Source organism: Populus trichocarpa, chromosome 7 (genome assembly GCF_000002775.5).
Source record: "Populus trichocarpa isolate Nisqually-1 chromosome 7, P.trichocarpa_v4.1, whole genome shotgun sequence".
Lineage (NCBI taxonomy): Eukaryota > Viridiplantae > Streptophyta > Magnoliopsida > Malpighiales > Salicaceae > Populus > Populus trichocarpa.
In genome coordinates, this window is record NC_037291.2 from 6,352,582 (window position 1) to 6,370,706 (window position 18,125).

Sequence of the window (18,125 nt, forward strand, 5' to 3'; positions counted from 1 at the left end):
TGAAATTGTTGCATAAGGTCATAGTTCAACAGTTCTGCATGGAAATCTGAAAATGGCATAGATCTCTCTCAAAAAAGAAGCATATGCATAGTGACAAAGGAATGAAATGAAGAATTGAGACCATTGAGAACAGATAAGATTAAATCAGAATCAGCAATTGGTTTCCCAACAGAAGAGAATTCATCAGCAAGAGTTTTAACTTCATCCAAAAAATTCTGACAGGATAAGGAACGTTGTTGTAAAGACTGTAACTTTCTCTTGATAAGAGAAATGCGAGAAGTTGAGGGCGCAGCAGAACATGCACCAAGGGCTTGCCAAGCAAGACGAGAAGTCTCAAAGCCATAAATAGTAGAGACCACCGTGGGAGACAATGAAGAAATAATCCAGCCAAGTATTGTTTGGTCCTTATACTGCCAAGCTAGATAAGCAGAATTAAGAATCCCTTGAGCCTTGTGTTCTTCGCAGGAAAATTGAGGACAAAAATCAGAACCATCAACAATTCCCATGAGTCCATAGTTCCGAAACAGAGGAAGCAATTGAGCAGACCAGGCAAAAAAGTTAGTTCCATCAAGTTTGATGGAAATCACTTAAGCTGGAAGATGAAATGCAGCGGGAGACAATGAAGAATTTGTTGCAGCAGCCATAGAATCGTTAGAAGCGTTAGCTACGGGATGCTCTGATACCATAAAAGAATTAAAATATTTTTGCAATTGCTTGAGAGGGCTTGTGTTCTCTCTGTCATATATATATATATATATATCCAAAGTTTGTTACTGAACATTTATCTTTACAAGAGTTTACATACAGAAGGGAACCTAAGGATAAACAGAGAAACAGAAGTTTAAACACAATGGAACTCGATCTTAGTGTCTTTCGGCAGGCTCAGCGTGCTGAGATTTATCCTTATCATTATACTGAGCTTTATCCTTATCAGTGTCTACTGCATTAATAATTCTGTTTGCTTAGCTATTCTTTTTCTCTCTGCCCTTCTTGTATCATGGTAATTAATGCATCTCAGGCTAACAATTTAATCCCTTTTTTTTTTTGGTTGCTGAAATGCGCAGTTACATTTCAGTTGGTCATAACTCTGTCAAACTTGTTACTTGGGCTGCTTTAGCTTGAAAATATTCATTCTTGTTGGCCCTGAGAATTGAGAAGAAAAACATTGACACCATTTTGATATGGTTTTCTACATGTCAATAACTAAAGGAAGAAATTTTTTAAAGATGAAGCAATATTATGCCGACAGAAAGAGAGGGTATTTTCAAGTTTTTGATCGAATTTCTAATGACCGGGAAACTACAAGTAAATAAATCCGAAGAGAGGATCCCAATAAGTAAGACTGTGCTTTCTCTGTTTAGTGCTTGACTGTCATTTTGTCTGCATGTCACACAGAACAATTATACCATGGCTCTTTCTTATTAGTCATTTTCTCTTGTTGTGGATCAAGTCCTTGGTCTGACCTTAGTTCTTGGTTCTCCCGTGTGTTTAGTCATCTAATTCCGCTGCTTTAATTTGAATTTGAATTTGAATTTGAATTTGAATTTGAATTTCCTGTCATTTTTCCATGAATTGCTAATTATCTTTAAAATTTTGGATTCAGTTTGTTTTCTTCCTCCTCCACCTTTGTGCCATCAGAAGACTAAAACATAATCCATCAGAAGACTAAAACATAATCATGATTTTGCATCCTTTTGCTGCTTATGAGATTATAAGGGATCTTTATTTAATGTCGACCTTTTTTCCTCAACATTTTAGAAGGTTTTTAGAGTGCAATAATAATTATTTTTTAAAATATTTTTCGCTTAAAAATATATTAAAATAATATATAATTTTGTCATAATTAGATGAGGATTTATCTCATACAAATTACATAGATATTTAATTAAATATTGTGGTTTAAAACTGCGACATCTAAAAGTGTGTTATTTCGTGAAAGTTTTGTACTGCCATGTTAATTTGATTTTATTAAAAAAAACAATTATATGCTAATTACCTAATTTATCCTATCTTCAATATGCCAGTGATTGTTGCAATTTGATTCTTTTCTTTTCTTTTCTTTTCTTTTCGGTGTTGATTATTTCTTGTGAATATCTTTTTACAGCCCTTGCATCCCCCTAGACCAAGTTTCTCATATCTAAAGCTACTGGCCAGTGGTCGCTAAGGTAGGCAAAAGATACGACAGCCTTGAATTTGGATATTATACATGCACACCTAGCATTCTTTAACTCTCTTAAAATTTTGTCCTGTGTGCGGCAGTCTGGGATATTGACCCAACTTCAAAAAAATATATATATTAAATAAAATGGTGCATGTTCTTCAGTCAGAGGTTCGGCAGCATATCTTCTTGCAGATTCATGTCTTAATTTTAGTGAAAACATATAGGGATAGGGCTCAACTTTCTTGAAAAAAATACCCAAAAATGCATCGAGAAGCGAGTGCAATATTGTGAATTTGTTATATGTATTGTGTTTATGATCTGAATTGCAGTAATAATCTCGAGAAATCTCTAGTGGTAAATTTGGCATTGCGCTTGGACATATCCAAATGCAAAGTTGAATAGAAATGCAAAAACCAGTTGTGTTGGGCAGGAATGAGCTTCACTTTTTGACTGTCGAACACAATGTTTTAGGATTAGTGATAGCATGCGCATAAATTTTGGACCTCAATGGGCTACAAAAGGTATGAATTCCATATGGACAGGCCCAAAGAGATATAGAACGATCTCCTTGTGCTTTGTGTAAATAGAATATGAGATCAAGATTGTTAAAAATATTTTTTTGATATGATATAAAAAAAATATAATATAAACTTGAATCATAAAATTATAAATAATTTTTTTAAAATAATTATATATTGATAATTCTAGCTAATAAATTAATTAATTTATATTAAAATCTGATAAAATGAGTCAACAATATTATAATCAATGAGTGATCTAAATAAAATGAGAGAGATAGAGAGTATGAATCAATAAATTAATAACATGGAGAAATAAAAAGTCTCGGAACAAAATTTCTCAATACAGGGGAATCACTGAAAGGTAGGAAGCACACATAAATCTAGTGATAACCTGGTTGTTCTTATCGCAATAAGTTTTGATAGACCCCTTCTAGGTTACAAGCTAATGAGTTTAAATTAGTAATTAATTAACATAAATTCAATAATGAAATAAACTCCTAAACAATGTCTAATGTGCTAGAAAAAATTTAAATTAAAAATAATTATTTAAAATTAAATAAATAATAAAAAATAGAATAATAAAAAAAATCTTCATATTAAAATTTCTCCATATAGTCTGAATCTCCAATTTTTGCATATTCTTGGCAGATTTGAGTCCTGATTTCAAACATGTCGTTCTCTCTCGTTTGAATGAATTATTGAGCCTACGATATATAGTTGAAAAGTTTCAGATGTCTAATTTCTATCCCAACTTTAATCGAAGCTAGCAAAATTTCATCGATAGCTCTAGATATGTCCCCAACAGTACACGAAGGTCTTATTTAATATATTTGACATTATTAGTTTACTAACTTTGACCCTCTGAAATATTATGTTCCCTAACTCTATTTGACCTGAAAATTTACCACAATATATTTTCATGTATCTAATATTTCCCTGTAAAATTTCAGCTTTATCCAATTTACGGTTTGAATGATATGCTCAATCTCGCAAAACTGGTCAGCAGACATTTTAAGATCAAATTTGGACCTGACTTGGTTCATATCACAAATTTAGTAAACTCGTAAAATCGGACCGAGTTTACCGATTTTACATGAGTTAAGTCCAATTTTACTGGTTTCGAGTTTTTAGTCCAATATAGCACGTTAGATACATGTTGACTCGTAAAATCATAATATTTTACGAGTTAACTCGCGATTTTAACAACTTTACATGAGATGCTCATGTGACCTGTGGGCAGTCCTTTGTCTTTTGCTATACAAAACCTTATGCACTCATCTTGAAAAGATTTTGGTATTTGAGATAGTAGTGTAGTGTGTTTTTTAAAATAATTTTTTATATAAAAATATATTAAAATAAATTTTTTTATATCAACACATCAAAATCATTCAAAATCATTAATTAAAAAATCAATTTTATATTTTTTTATTTTTAAGAAGCATGTTAAAAAAAAAGAAGCAAATATTATGCCAATAACCCCTTCCATACATATCACACATAGGTGCGTGCTACAAGATTTGCCAAAGAAACATAAATAAACAAAAAAAACAAAAAACATATATAGAGCACGATACTGTCTCCTTGTCTCCCAAGAATGATTGACAGTACATGGTGCAAACCTTGATCCCATATGGTACACATTACTACGGAATTCAGCGCCCATGGATATAATAGTATAATGAAATTGGAACCTCCTCTTTATAAATTATGAAGCATGCATTGCCGGTTATGACAATACCTTAGATTCTGAAAGATCCTTTCTTTATGCAGAATTGTGTCTCTTTTTGTCGTTATCTTTCTCGTCAAATGATTAGCTTGATGAATTAATTCTGGGTTCTTAATTTTGAGATTAAATAATCATGTAATTTGCCAGCCTTTCATGTTCACGACCTGCTTGCAAGGGATATAATTGAAAACTTTTGTCAGTGTTACAGGTACGATCAATGATTAGGGGAGGCGTTATGGCTCACAAACTTTCATGGTGATTACAAATAATATAAAACCAAGCCCTATCTGTTATTGTTGCCCATTTCCAGACCTCAAGATTTAAGAAACAATTTAGGGTTTGTAGGTTGCTGGCTAAAATGGATACAAGAATCTTGCATCCACATTGCCATCACATGAGCCTACTCCTTAGGCATTGAATTAACAAACAAATTCCTCATCGTTGTGTTCGTATAAATATTAGGGTACGTAGGGCATAGTCTCCATTCAAGGCATTCATTTGTGACTATCCGAGTGATATTCAGCATTTGCATAGTAAGTAAAGATGGCTAGCTTGTCTCCCATTAAATCTATCCCTGTTAGGTCCATTAGCTTGCCTTCTAGGTCACATCCAAATTCTCTCAAAATTGAAGCTCAGCTAACCAAGCTAAGAGCTTGGGAATCATCTACAAATCCTTTATCAGCTGACACTATTCAAATGAGTTTGACTAAGCTAGCAGAGTTGTTTAATTGCATTCAGGAACTCATTCACTCACCACTCACTCAACAAGCCTTTCACCATCAACATTTGAGTCAAGTGGAAGAGGCACTTGAGGGTTCGGTTGCCCTGTTAGACGTGCTTAGCAGGGTAAGAGACTTGTTCTTGACAATGAAAGAACATGTCCAGGAGCTGCAGTCCGTGATACGTAGGCGTGGGGCTAGAGATTCAAGCATGGGAAGCAATGTTCACGCTTACATTAGCTTCAGAAAGAAGACAAAGAAGGAAATTACCAAGTCCATTAGAATATTGAAAAGAACGGAAATCAATGTTAATGGATCCTACCGTCTCGGCAGGGATGTAGATAATCACCTATCATATGTGATTGAAGTCATAAGAGAAGCAAGGGCTATCACGATTTCGATCTCCCGATCTCTACTTCTATTCCTATCTATGCCAGAAATGAAGAAGAACACTGGTGGATGGTCGATTATATCGAAACTGATGCTTTCAGGGTTGCTAGCTTCCGACAGAAGTCAGAAGATTTTCAATGAAGTTGAGAATGTTGACATAGCTCTATGTTCCATTCAAGGACAAATTAGGAAAAATGATGCCAAGGTTGATGTGCAAGAAGTGCAAAGGAGATTTGAGACTCTTGATGCTTGCATCAATTGTTTTGATGCAAAATTAGATCGCATGTTCAGATGTTTAATTCAAAATAGAATGTCCCTTCTTAATCTTGTTAGTACTTGAGAGATATTCTTTTGTACATCAAACTTGTCATGGCATCCACGTTTTAAAGGATACTTCCATGTACAAAAAACCCATATTTGTACAAGTATTAATTAATTGGTGATCATTACTAAGATTTAAAATTTCTTTTATTTTATTCATTGTACCTTTTTATCATTCACTGAAGACTATTTTTCTGTAGAATTCCTTCTATAATCGTTTTCCAATAATACTTTTCATAAGAAAAAAACAAATAGAATTAAAAAAAAAACTTTTAAGCTATTAGATTGGTGGAACTTACCCGTAACTATCATATTATTGATTGCCTAATTGGATGGTTCACAATTTTTCTTATAATCTATCTTTTTAACTATTTTTTTTATGAAATTATAACAATACTTTTTTTTATTATTACTTTTTGGTTTCACAATTAAAAATATTTTAAGATCAATTTTCCTATATTAATATTAAATCTTTCTCCCACTATTTTAAAACTTTCTCGTATGTACTGTTTTAAAACTTGGAATGGCTCGAGAAATCAACTTGGAGCTTGATGGATCATTTTAGAACCTGGTCAATCTGAGATCTAGATTGATCCGGGTTGAAAAAAAAGTTAAAAGAAAAAACTTAATGGACTCGAATAAAAACTCAGGTTAACTTGATTGATTTGGCCTAACCCGATTAAAATCCAACCATCAAAACATTGACTCAATTACAACTTTTGGTAGTTGAAGGACCGAATGGTAATATTAATGATAGTTGGAGACTGTAGATGTAGCTTGTTCAAAAAATCTCTTAGTTGCTCTTGGATTTTTCCTTTTTTTTTATTAAGAATAAAACAATGAAGGAGATCTAATTGCATGTTGTTTTGTTGGAGTTGTCTTTGTGCATTCAGCAGGGCTATGAAACATGCTTTCTATTAAGGGAGTGGAAAAGTATGAAATTGTTATTGTAAATCTAGAATAGCATCATTGAGCATTTTCACCTAACAGGAAAGTTGGTGGAGATCTAGAATAGTTAGAGTATTTATGATGGGGAGGTTAGTTACTCTCTAATGGTCTAGAGTCTCTAAGTCGTAAACAATAAAAAAGAATTTTTGAGGTGTGAAACTGGAATGAATAGATTTTGTTCAAGTTACTACAGACAGAGCTACTAATAAAGTCATGAAAACTTTATAATTGGATTGGGCTTTTCTTGGTTGCATCTTGATCTAAAGTTATGGGTTTTTTCTTTGTGTTTGGTTGTTTTTATATATATAAAAAAAAATCAATCCTTTATTTGACTAGGGGACCCTCGGTGCTTAAATCAGTAAATATAGGAGTAATGTATAAGAAAGAGAAAAGAATAAAAAATGTAAAGTGTGTGAACTTGTGTGAAGCTTTTAAATGATTTAAATGTTTACTTCGTGATTTAAGATATTTATAAATTTTAATCATATTTATCTCATGAAGAATGGTGTTGTAAGTAAATTGTAGAGAGTGGTGTTATAGTACCTCATAAAAATTGAAGTTGCAGGTAACTTGTTATGCATGAAGCTATATGTATTTCATGGTGAGTTATTGATTGATGTGTTATTGGTGAAGAAGTTGGTGATTAAAACTGGTTGCAATGTCTTACTGTGTTATCGGTGGATAAAATGTTAGTTGATATGTCATTGATTGAGAGCTTGATGTTCCACATTGATTATTGTGGTGGATAAAATATGTTTTTGAGGTTGGATTGAGACAGGGATAGTTTGTTTGGGCTGATTGCAGGGGTAAAAGTCCAAGGAAGAAAAAAGCAGAAGACCAGTCCAGTTAGGCTGGTCTTGTCAGAGAACGGACAAAATTATGTCCAAGAACGAATAGAAATTCTATTAGTTTGGGCTTGGCCCAAATGGACAATCAATTTATTTTTTAATTTCTGGTGCAACATCAGAGTCTAATAAGGTATAACAAACGCGTAGCTATTGAATGGATAGGGATCAATTTTGGCAGAGTGGTGCTGGGAATGCTAGGGGAGGCAAGGAGACACATTGCAAAGATGCCCTGTAGCCTGCATATCTTAAAATTTTATCTTCGACCATATGATTAAATATACATTAGTTGTTGCAGATTGTTCGATAAAATAACTATATTAGAATCAGAAAAAGCAGTGCACCTGGCTACATTATTATCACATGGATGCTGCTTCTCAAGAATAGGTCAAGCTTCCTTGCGGAAACTTGGCCAATTCATTGAAATTTTTATTTTGTGGAGTTATATCAGCTCATGCAAAGTTTAATGGAAGGCTAATAATATAGATGCGATAGCACGTAAATTCCTGTTAAGACCATCAACTCAGCCTTGTCCTTCCTCCACAAGCTACCTCATCACCTTGTGCATGTTAGAGCAGCAGTTGCCCCCAACAGCCACACTATATATAGCAGTGAATACCATACTGTTAAGTATTATCAGTGTTACTTACAGGTGTTGACACCGCGAGCAATGCACTTATCCTTGCCAATGTGTACGATTTATGGGGAATGAAGTAATGTGTCGCTTGCTTCCACCCTTCAGCAGTCCCCCAATTCTGTGGTTTATACTTCCATTTAAGGAGCTCAACTCAACACGTACGTAGAGGAAGTTGCCAAGTCTTTCCATGAAATTTCCTTCTTTTAATGGGCCCTAGTGCATTCCACACTTTAATGAATGTAAGAAATTTTATAGTTGTTCCTGTTTCCTTGTTATCATTAGTTGCTAGTAAATTAAGTGACTCTATTTTTTCTGGTTGGAAATTCTCATAAAATGTTTGCGGTGTCCAGAGTCTTTCCCTGGAATGCAGCTACCCAAGTGAATCCGTCTAGGCATATTTGTTGGGTTTTTCAAATATTATATATGAAATGAAACTATAAAATAAAATTATTTAGAAGTTTTTAGGATCATGTTGAATAAATTTAGAGTTGTTTAGAAATTTATTACCTGAAAATCTGATTTTTTTTCGGCTTAATTTAAATAATTTCTTAAAGGTTAAGTTGTCGCAAACAACAAGTTGTTCAATTGTCTGGTCTCCAACGATAATTTACATGAATCACCCATGAAAAATCTTATAGATATCTATATTTAAAAGAGAGAGATTGTTATGCCTAAAATGTTAACTCTAGTTTTGTGTTTACATAGTTTTTCTCTATAACAAATAACTATTTCTTTTTTTTCACTTATAATTTACATTAAAGGAGCACAAATGTTTGAACAATCAAATTAGATTGGACTCCTGATGTTGAGATTTGTTTTCATAATAATCAAGCATTTTCTCCCCCAATATTATTTTTTTCTCGTTGATTCTCTTCCAAAATTTAATTTGTAGCAGTTTTTTCTTGATTTAAGCTTAATTGTTCTAGGCCAACCCCTCAAGTGATCTTGTAGAAAAAACTAAGAGAGGACAAGACTGTTGGGGATTCCGACCCCCCTGTGCAGACCGGTGGTGTTCTGATAGTTGCCAATTAGAGGCTTAGCACACTGAGACACAATATTTAACGTGGTTCGGCAATCACCTACATCCACGGGAGAGTTCCATATTATTAGAGATAGAGAAAGGATACAATACAAATACATGGAGGAGGGGGATTACATCCACTCTTCTCAACTCCCATCTCTCATTGCTGCACTTGCAGCTGCTGCAATGGTAGCAAGGTTGCTGCCATTGCAGCCCTTCTCTTTTCTCTCTCTCATACTCTCTAACTTTCTCTCATTTTGCTCTCAGATAATGCCTCTATTTATAGGCAACAATGACAGACAAGAGGCCATAAATCATGGCACTAATGGTGAACAAAAGTCATGAGACATAGCACAAATGGTGGCACTAATTAAGCTTCCACTAAGTGGAAGTGGGGTCTTGCCACAAAATGGCAATTTCCTAACAATCACCCCCTTTGCCATTTGTGTGGGCAATTATCCTCTTGCTTCTTCAGCATAAGCTTGCATCCTACAGCTTTTCCAAGCTTACCATTATGATAGCGTCTTCGGCCAAGTTTACAGGTACTTGTCAAACCTTTCAATCACCAGAGTCACCAAAGCACACCCTTGCTGACACCAAAGGATAACTTCAACCAGATGGTCTCCCACATCACATCTGAAGAGTGTTAACGCTTGTCTCTGGGACACAACATTCGCCTTCGAGCGTATCAACCATGCTCAGTCCGGAATGAATTTTTGAAGCCTCACATCAAGGCTTACAACCCCCATCAAAAGGAAATTTCCATTTCCAAGTGCGACAGTCATTATCTAAGTATCTCAATATGATCACGAGCTCACCAATCTTCCAAGAGTCTACTCATCCAGGAGTTGCGTCTGCCCTCTGTTCCACGCTAGGAACCACGCCTTACTTCTCTGTGAGTCTCTCGCTCTTAGTCCTAAGAGTCCAGATAGCTCTCCACCTTTACCTATGGGGGCATCCCATTAAAGGTTGATCCATATCTGTCTTGATACTCTGAGTATTACAATGCCTTCACCGAGCTCACCACCTTGATAAGAGTCAACTTGTTCCAGGAACCTGCGCATGCCCTCTGCTCATTCCTAGCAGTCGCGTCTTAATGGTCCACAAGTCACTCACTTATTGTCCAAGGCAAATATCTTCTAGCACATTGATCTTTAACATAGGGGCAATATCCATGAAAGTCAATCCTGCATTTGTCTCCATACTCATCATAGTCACTTCATTGGCTATACACTTGTCCACTCATATCTAGCCATCACATCGGTTGTGGGGCGTTCTGAACTTAGGCTCATATCGTGGCACTCACACCTTCTCTCTAAGGTGTCTTCATCTTTTATAGGCGGTCACATCCTCCTTCAGCTGAGATGCTTCAAAGTGGCTCCAAAATTCTCTACCACCATGTGGACTTGGGAGAGATCACTGCCACTAATCATATAGAAAGAGAGAGTTATGGTATACTCCTCATAATCCTCCATCTTGATTTCTATGTTTGGAGCTTCTACGTCTTTCTGTTTGACAGCTCCACCTACACCAACTCTTTTTGGTGTCTTCGCCTTTCATAGGCGGTCGCCTCTTATCACAGGCGTTCGCACCCCCTCAATTAGGTGCCTCTACAACAACTCATCTTTCCATCCTTGCATGCATTGGAAAGGTCTTCGCTTGTTGTCTTCATCAAGAGCACAAGAGACTTCCTGTTGTACAACTTCTACACAGTCTATGCTCTGAGCTTCATCTGGAAACACTTCTTCTCCTTGCACTTGTTGTCTCATTATAGTACCTCGTTGGATCCTACGAGTACTTCTGCACAAACTCCGTGTGCCCTCGTGCAATTTTTGTTCTCCAGATTTCTCCCTATTCTTTGCTTATGTTTGACAGCAGCTCATCCTGTCACAACACTTGTCCAAGTCAAAATAGGGTGCCAGTCTTTATCCCTTTGCTGTATTTCTCTTCCATTATCAGGGTCTTCATCAATTCTTTCCTCGAGAAATCACAGTCACCAAATCTAACTTCTTTGGAGAAATCACCACTCCATTAGATCCTTGAACATACGGAACCCAACTGTTCCTTTGTGTCGTCATCTTGCTAGTCTTCAATCATTTCATTACAAACTGCTATATATACGAAAATAGTACCGTATGGATAATACTTCAACTAAGCAAGTTCCCAGGAAATATTTGGAGGGGTCACACTGGTCTCGCTTAAAACCCAATCTCCTAGACAGAACTTCTTAGGCCATATCTATCTATCGTATTGTCTTTTCATATATACAACCATTTGCTAGCTTTGTTGCGGCTTTCCTTTATAAGTGATCTGCAGTATCCTAGTTTTATACCTGATTTCTCAACATCTAGCGAGACTACCAGTGCTTAGATTCATCAAGATTGGTCTTCTTCAATTTTCACTCTCCACCTCAAATCGTCCACATGATCGGGTGTCCAGAGTATCCCAATTTTTGCCTTCCTTCAAGGCAATTAAAAAATCTCCTCACTTAGCAGTTCAACACATGTAATTGGGTAAACATGTGCACCTTCTTCTTCATCATCTCCATCGACCACCATGATAACCTTCAGATGCCTCATGACCGGGCAATCTCTCTTTAATAATTCACCACCACCATTTTCCTTCTTAATCTCAATGATCGGATTCTACCATTGCATCCGCAATGATCAAATTAGCTGGAAACAAGTCTGAAATCATCCAAATCGCATTTCAGACGGCTAAGCTTTGATTAAAACAATTCTAGCCTGATGAACGGCCCAGATTCAATCTCAGATCCGGTTGCACGCAAGATCAGCTACATTGGATCCTATCCCTCGGCTCGCGGCTCGGCTTTAACTCAGCTTGCCTCCACTCGGCTTGGCTCGGCTCACGACTGATGATGTGGTCGGTGGGTCCCACTGTGCCTACGTGTCAGTTGACTGGGCGCTGACATGGCATGCCAACTGTACATGCTGATGTCATAATTATGTCATGTTGACATCATCCTTATCCGGGTCGGTCACGTGGGTCGGGTCAACTGGTATTCGGGTCAAGTCAGCCCATTCGGGCGAAAAAGACGCATGGGGCGCGTTGGCGCGCGTGGACAACCACCTTATCGGCGCGTGCGGCCTTATCTAACGTCCGATTTCGACGTCGTTAGATAAGGTATTGTCAAAACACCATTTTGACAACTTTTATTTTTGGGAAAAAATCAAACACCACTTTAAACCATATGCTCTGATACCAATTGTTGGGGATTCTGACCGGTGATGTTTTGATAGTTTCCCATTGGAGGCTTAGCACACTGAGACACAATATTTAACGTGGTTCGGCAAATCGCCTACATCCACGGGAGAGTTCCATATAATTAGAGATAGAAAAAGGATACAATACAAATACATGGATGAGGGGGATTACATCCACTCTACTCAACTCCCATATCTCATTGCTACACTTATAGCTGCTGCCATTGCAACACTTCTCTCTTCTCTCTCTCACACTCTCTAACTCTCTCTCATTTTACTCTCAAATAATGCCTCTATTTATAGGCAACAATGGCAGACAAGAGGTCATAAATCATGGCACTAATGGTGGACAAAAGCCATGAGACATAGCACAAATGGTGGCACTAATGGTGGCACTAATTAAGCTTCCACTAAGTGGAAGTGGGGTCTTGCCACAAAATGGCGATTTCCTAACAAAGACATGGGTAGGTCTAACAATTCAGCCCTTATTATTAGGATTTGTGCTATTTAATTCCAAAATTAAATGGAGGTGTTGTCTTATCCTAAGCCATAGGTTTGCGCCGACCCAGCATTGCAAATTTTTAGAGGCTTCTACCAGCTACTAACCATTATAATAAAAGCTAAATCACTTATAATAAAAGCTAAATCACCTGGAAAAATTATTGGAGATATTTTTACTTTTAATTTATCATTTTTTGCACAAATTGTTTTTTGGTTTTTTTTTTCTTCTTATTTATTGCTTTTTCTCTGCCATTTTAGCACCTTGAATCTGGCTTGATTTCCATAATCACGACTTGGGCTTGGCAAAAATGCCAGATCCACAAGCATCATGAATCTAGCAACCACGTTAGGCCCAAGCGTCTTGAGTCTAACAACCATATTTGGGTCTGGCAACCATGATTGGACTACAAAAACAAACACCGCCTCATTCAAGCAGGATTTTTCATTCATATGCAGTAGAACTTAACAGCAAACTCTTTTTTATTTGTGCAACTTATTTTATAAATTTGTTATATTAGAAGATGAAAGAATGGAAAAAAAAAATATTGAGTTTTAAATGATTTATTTCAAGTCTTCAAAAATAAATTTTTTTTTTGTGTGTGCATTGTGGATGAAAAATATGTATAAGGAAACTAAACACATATAGTCTAGTATTGTTAAAAAAAATATAAAATAATTTTTTTTTAGTGAAAAATCACAAAGGACCACCCATTAAATAAACATTTTTTATGCATTGAGTTCGATTAAAAAATATAAAAAATATAAAAAAAATCTTTTTTAAAAAAGAGAAGATAGAATTTCTATTGAAGGAACAACAAATAAATAAACATAAAAAATAAATCATTTTAATAGAAAGATATGATTTGAATTTTTAAATCAAAAACATTAAATAATATTTTTGTGATGATTTGTTATTTATAAATAATTTTTGAACTTAGATTTTTATTTATAATACTTCAAGGATAATTTAAATATTTTTTAATAAAGAATAAAAAAAATATAAGTCTCAACATTTTAATTATCACCTGCTCAGACCCAAGTCGCTTGGGCCTGGCATGGTTGTCAGGCCTAGGCACTTGGGTCATGCCAGATCTAGGCATTGAGTTAAAAAAAATATAGTTAAAAAAGAAAAAAAAAGAGAAAAAAAAAGAGAGAAGATATAATTTCTATTGAATGAATAACAAATTCATAAACATAAAAAATAAATTATTTTAATAGGAAGATGTAATTTGAATTTTTAGATCTAAAATGTTAAATTAGATTTTTGTGATAATTTATTATTTATAAATAATTTCTGAACTTGAATTTTTATTTAGGTTACTTCAAGTATAGTTTAAATTTTTTTTATATAAAAAACAAAAAAAATTATAAGTTTCAACATTTTAATTATCACCTGCTCATACCCAAGTCGTTTAGGTCTGGCATAGTTGCTAGACGCTTAGGTCATGTCAGACCTAGGCATTGAATTATAAAAAATATAGTTAAAAAAAAAGAGAGAGAAGGTATAATTTATATTGAAGGAATAACAAATTTATAAACACAAAAAATGAATTATTTTAATAGGAAGATATGATTTGAATTTTTAGATCTAAAACGTTAAATTAGATTTTTGTGATGATTTGTTGTTTATAAATAATTTTTGAACATGAATTTCTGTTTAAGATACTTCAAGAACAATTTAAATGTTTTTTCTTATAAAATAAAAAATAAATTAGGAGTCTCAACATTTTAATTATCATCTGCTCATATCAAATTCGTTTGGGTCTGGCATGGTTGTTAGGTCCAGGCGTTTGGGTCATGCTAGACCCAGGCATTGACTTGAAAAAAACATACACTACAAGATTACACAGTTTTACCGACGGAAATATTCTGTTGGTTTGTGATTTAGAGTTCATCGGTAATTTTTTTACCGACAAAAAACGTTCGTCAGCTTTCCTTTCATCGGTAATACCTAATTCCATCGCTAAGTCGGTCGGAAAAAAAAAACAATTGCCGATGGTTTTACAGACGAAAATTGTGCGCCAAAAAAAAAAATTCGCGCTTGAAATATACCGACGGATTGATTCCGTCGGTGATAGTGGCATATCCAGTAAATATTATCCAGATCCCGATCAAATGCCAGTGGACTATATCCCTCAGTAAAGTTGTCGGTGAGTGTGTGAAATACCGACATAATTTATCCGTCTGTAAATGCATCGGTGATTGTGGCATTTGCACCAAGCTACTGTGAAAGGCCGACGGAAACACTCTGTCTGTAAATTCATCGATACGATTGGCATTTCCCGCTCTCTGTCAAATGCCGACGGATAGTGTCCATCGATAAATCCCTCGGTAATGATTTTTAAATATTTTTTAAAAACATTATTTAGAATAAATAATATAAAATTATATAAATTAGTATTAAAAAAACCAATTATGCAAATAAAATTTTTATTAAACATCAAAAACAAAAAAATAAAGTTAAATAATATTCATTACAAATGGAATGTGTTTCAAAAAAAAATATTAAATTAACTATTAAAGTTAAATAATATTCATTACAAATTAACATAATGGTGGAGCTGGAGGAGGAGGCTGGTTGTTATACAGCCAAAAAAGAGGCGCACATGTATCACCACTCTGTGATGCCATGTTCATGACCATTTGGCGAAGCTGTTCATAATTCGCCGAGAGTTGCTCGTATTTTTCGGTGAGCTGAGTCGTGTGTTGCTGCAAGGCCACAAACTCCTTAGATTGGGTGCTCAATACTGATTGGGAGCTCCCAACGGTTGAGACACTACAGGCCGCCCGCAAGTTATTGGCCGTAGGATCAGGCCCACTAGACGATCCTACCTCCATCCACAAATCCGGATCGAAATTCAGATGGGTCGAAGGATCGTCCCCATATCTCTCCCTCAACCGGCTATTATAGGTCTCCTGAAAAAAAATCATCATATTCAATTCAATAAAAATAATAACTGACGAGATAAAATGGTCGAACAAACATACCACAAAATGTTGAGCGCGGTTGTCAACGAACTGTTGCGCCCCCTTTTGGCGGTCTTGACTCCGCACGTGCGTCTCAACAAACAGCTTCATTGGGCTCGGCTCATGTCCAAGAGACGTAGCCTGTAATGAAAAAAATTAATTAAGTAACAACAAATTATTTAACGATATATTTCATTTAAATTAATCTTAGCATTCGTTTTGCATATGCATCAAATGGAATGGAGCCGCCGGTGTGCGTTGTCACCGAGCCATGAATTGGCTGGTTCCGGTTGCCAGCATCGAACTGTGAGCGTTGTGTGAACTGCTCAAACATCACGTGCTCAAGATATTGCGGCCATATATCTACCGGGATGTATATCGGTTTGAAATCCCTCCAAACCGCCACGTCGTTCCAGCCTTGGAGACCCTTATCTCTCATGTTTTTTTTGTCTTTTTTTGTGCTTCATACAAAAAATCACGCAACCTACTTCCATAGCGAGAAATTAGATTTTGAAACATAAAAAAATCTTGTATTGTTTTCGATGTTACCTAGTTGTCGCGTGATTTTCTCACACCCTCCTCACAACAGTGTCATGCGCACTGTTCCATTCGAATTTGTCCTATGTATAAATAATTAATTTTAAATAAAAATAATAATTTATTTACAATTATATTAATAATTTATTAGAAATAAGCTGAAAATTAGAAATTAACACCAACCTCAAATTTGTCAAACCATGCATCGATTTGAGGTATCTATTCAGGATGTCTGGATACCTGACTCCATTGAAATAATGGAATCTCCATCGATGATTTAAATGCTGATGATATTACTCGGGCGACCTCAACGTTTGTGAACCTGAAAATAAATTAAATTAATGAAATATTGATTAGTTGTTCATAAATTATGTTATAATTAAAAAAAACGTTAACAAACTTACATTGAAAGGTCGTCCTTCCACTATGGCTCGTACTTGCGGGTGAATTGATTCTGCTGCGAAGGCACGCGGCCTCTGCGCTGTGAAACCGCTCTGGAAGAGGCAGCATCGGTTGACGACGTAGGTGCCTCTTCTTGACAGGCACCTAAGGATATGTCATCCTCGCTGCTAGAAGAACTAGCTGCGACCATACGTGAGCGACGAGCTGTGGATTTCGTTCTATGCATCTACATAATTTTATACGAATAATTATATAATTAAATTCGAATGTTAAAAAAAATTCGGCAGCACCTCCCCTTTACTGGAGACTACCCAAACGTGATCAAACCTGCAAATATTGACAATAGTCACAACCAATTGACCCCATCTATACTAATCTTGTATATAACATAACATCTATACAAATAACATCCATACTAATTACAAGGTAAATTCAACAATAACAATTAAAATTCTACAAATTATTCAATTATTATGGAAATACAAACAATAAAATATATTCAAAAAATTCAAAAAAAAAACTTTAGACTAACAATTAAAATTAATGGAAATAATTAAACACAAATCATGCAATAATAGAGTAAAATTGAGAGAAAATAATTAAATTTATTCCAACATATTCAATTACTAATTACAAGGTAAATTCAACATTAATAATTACAATTCAACAAATTATTCAATTATTATGGCAATACAAACAATAAAATATGGCCAATAAATTAAAAACAAATCTAGACTAACAATTAAAATTAATGGAAATAATTAAACACAAATCATGCAATAATAAAGTAAAATTGAGAGAAAATAATTAAATTTATTCCAACATATTCAATTACTAATTACAAGGTAAATTCAACATTAACAATTACAATTCAACAAATTATTCAATTATTATGGCAATACAAACAATAAAATATATTCAATAAATTAAAAAAAAAACTATAGACTTTAGGAATGAATTATGCTTACCTTAATAATGTGTTTATTTCAAGACTTTATACATTATAAAAATACACCAAAACAAAAAATATAACAAAAATAACAATAGCTAAAACAAAGAAAAAAAAATTCTTGAAGTAAATGAAGTAGAGGAATCACATACCTTTTAATTTGCTGAAGATTCAAGTAGAGATTACAAGCAAAACAAACAAAACTCTTGAAGGAAATGAGAGGAAAAAAATCAAAAATGAAAGGGGAATAACGGAG

The 18,125-nt window shown here is 34.9% G+C and overlaps 1 protein-coding gene across 1 annotated transcript; it reads left to right on the plus strand.

Moving 5' to 3' along the window:
* Positions 1-4,951: 4,951 nt before the first annotated feature.
* LOC18101064 (uncharacterized) lies at positions 4,952-5,857 on the plus strand. Its single transcript, XM_006380507.2, has one exon. The coding sequence runs from the start codon at positions 4,952-4,954 to the stop codon at positions 5,855-5,857; it is 906 nt and encodes a 301-aa protein (XP_006380569.1).
* The last annotated feature ends 12,268 nt before the right edge of the window (positions 5,858-18,125 follow it).

What these genes read in the sequence shown, in the direction of transcription:
- LOC18101064 (XM_006380507.2), top strand. Translation starts at nt 4,952, where the DNA reads ATGGCTAGCTTGTCTCCCATTAAATCTATCCCTGTTAGGTCCATTAGC.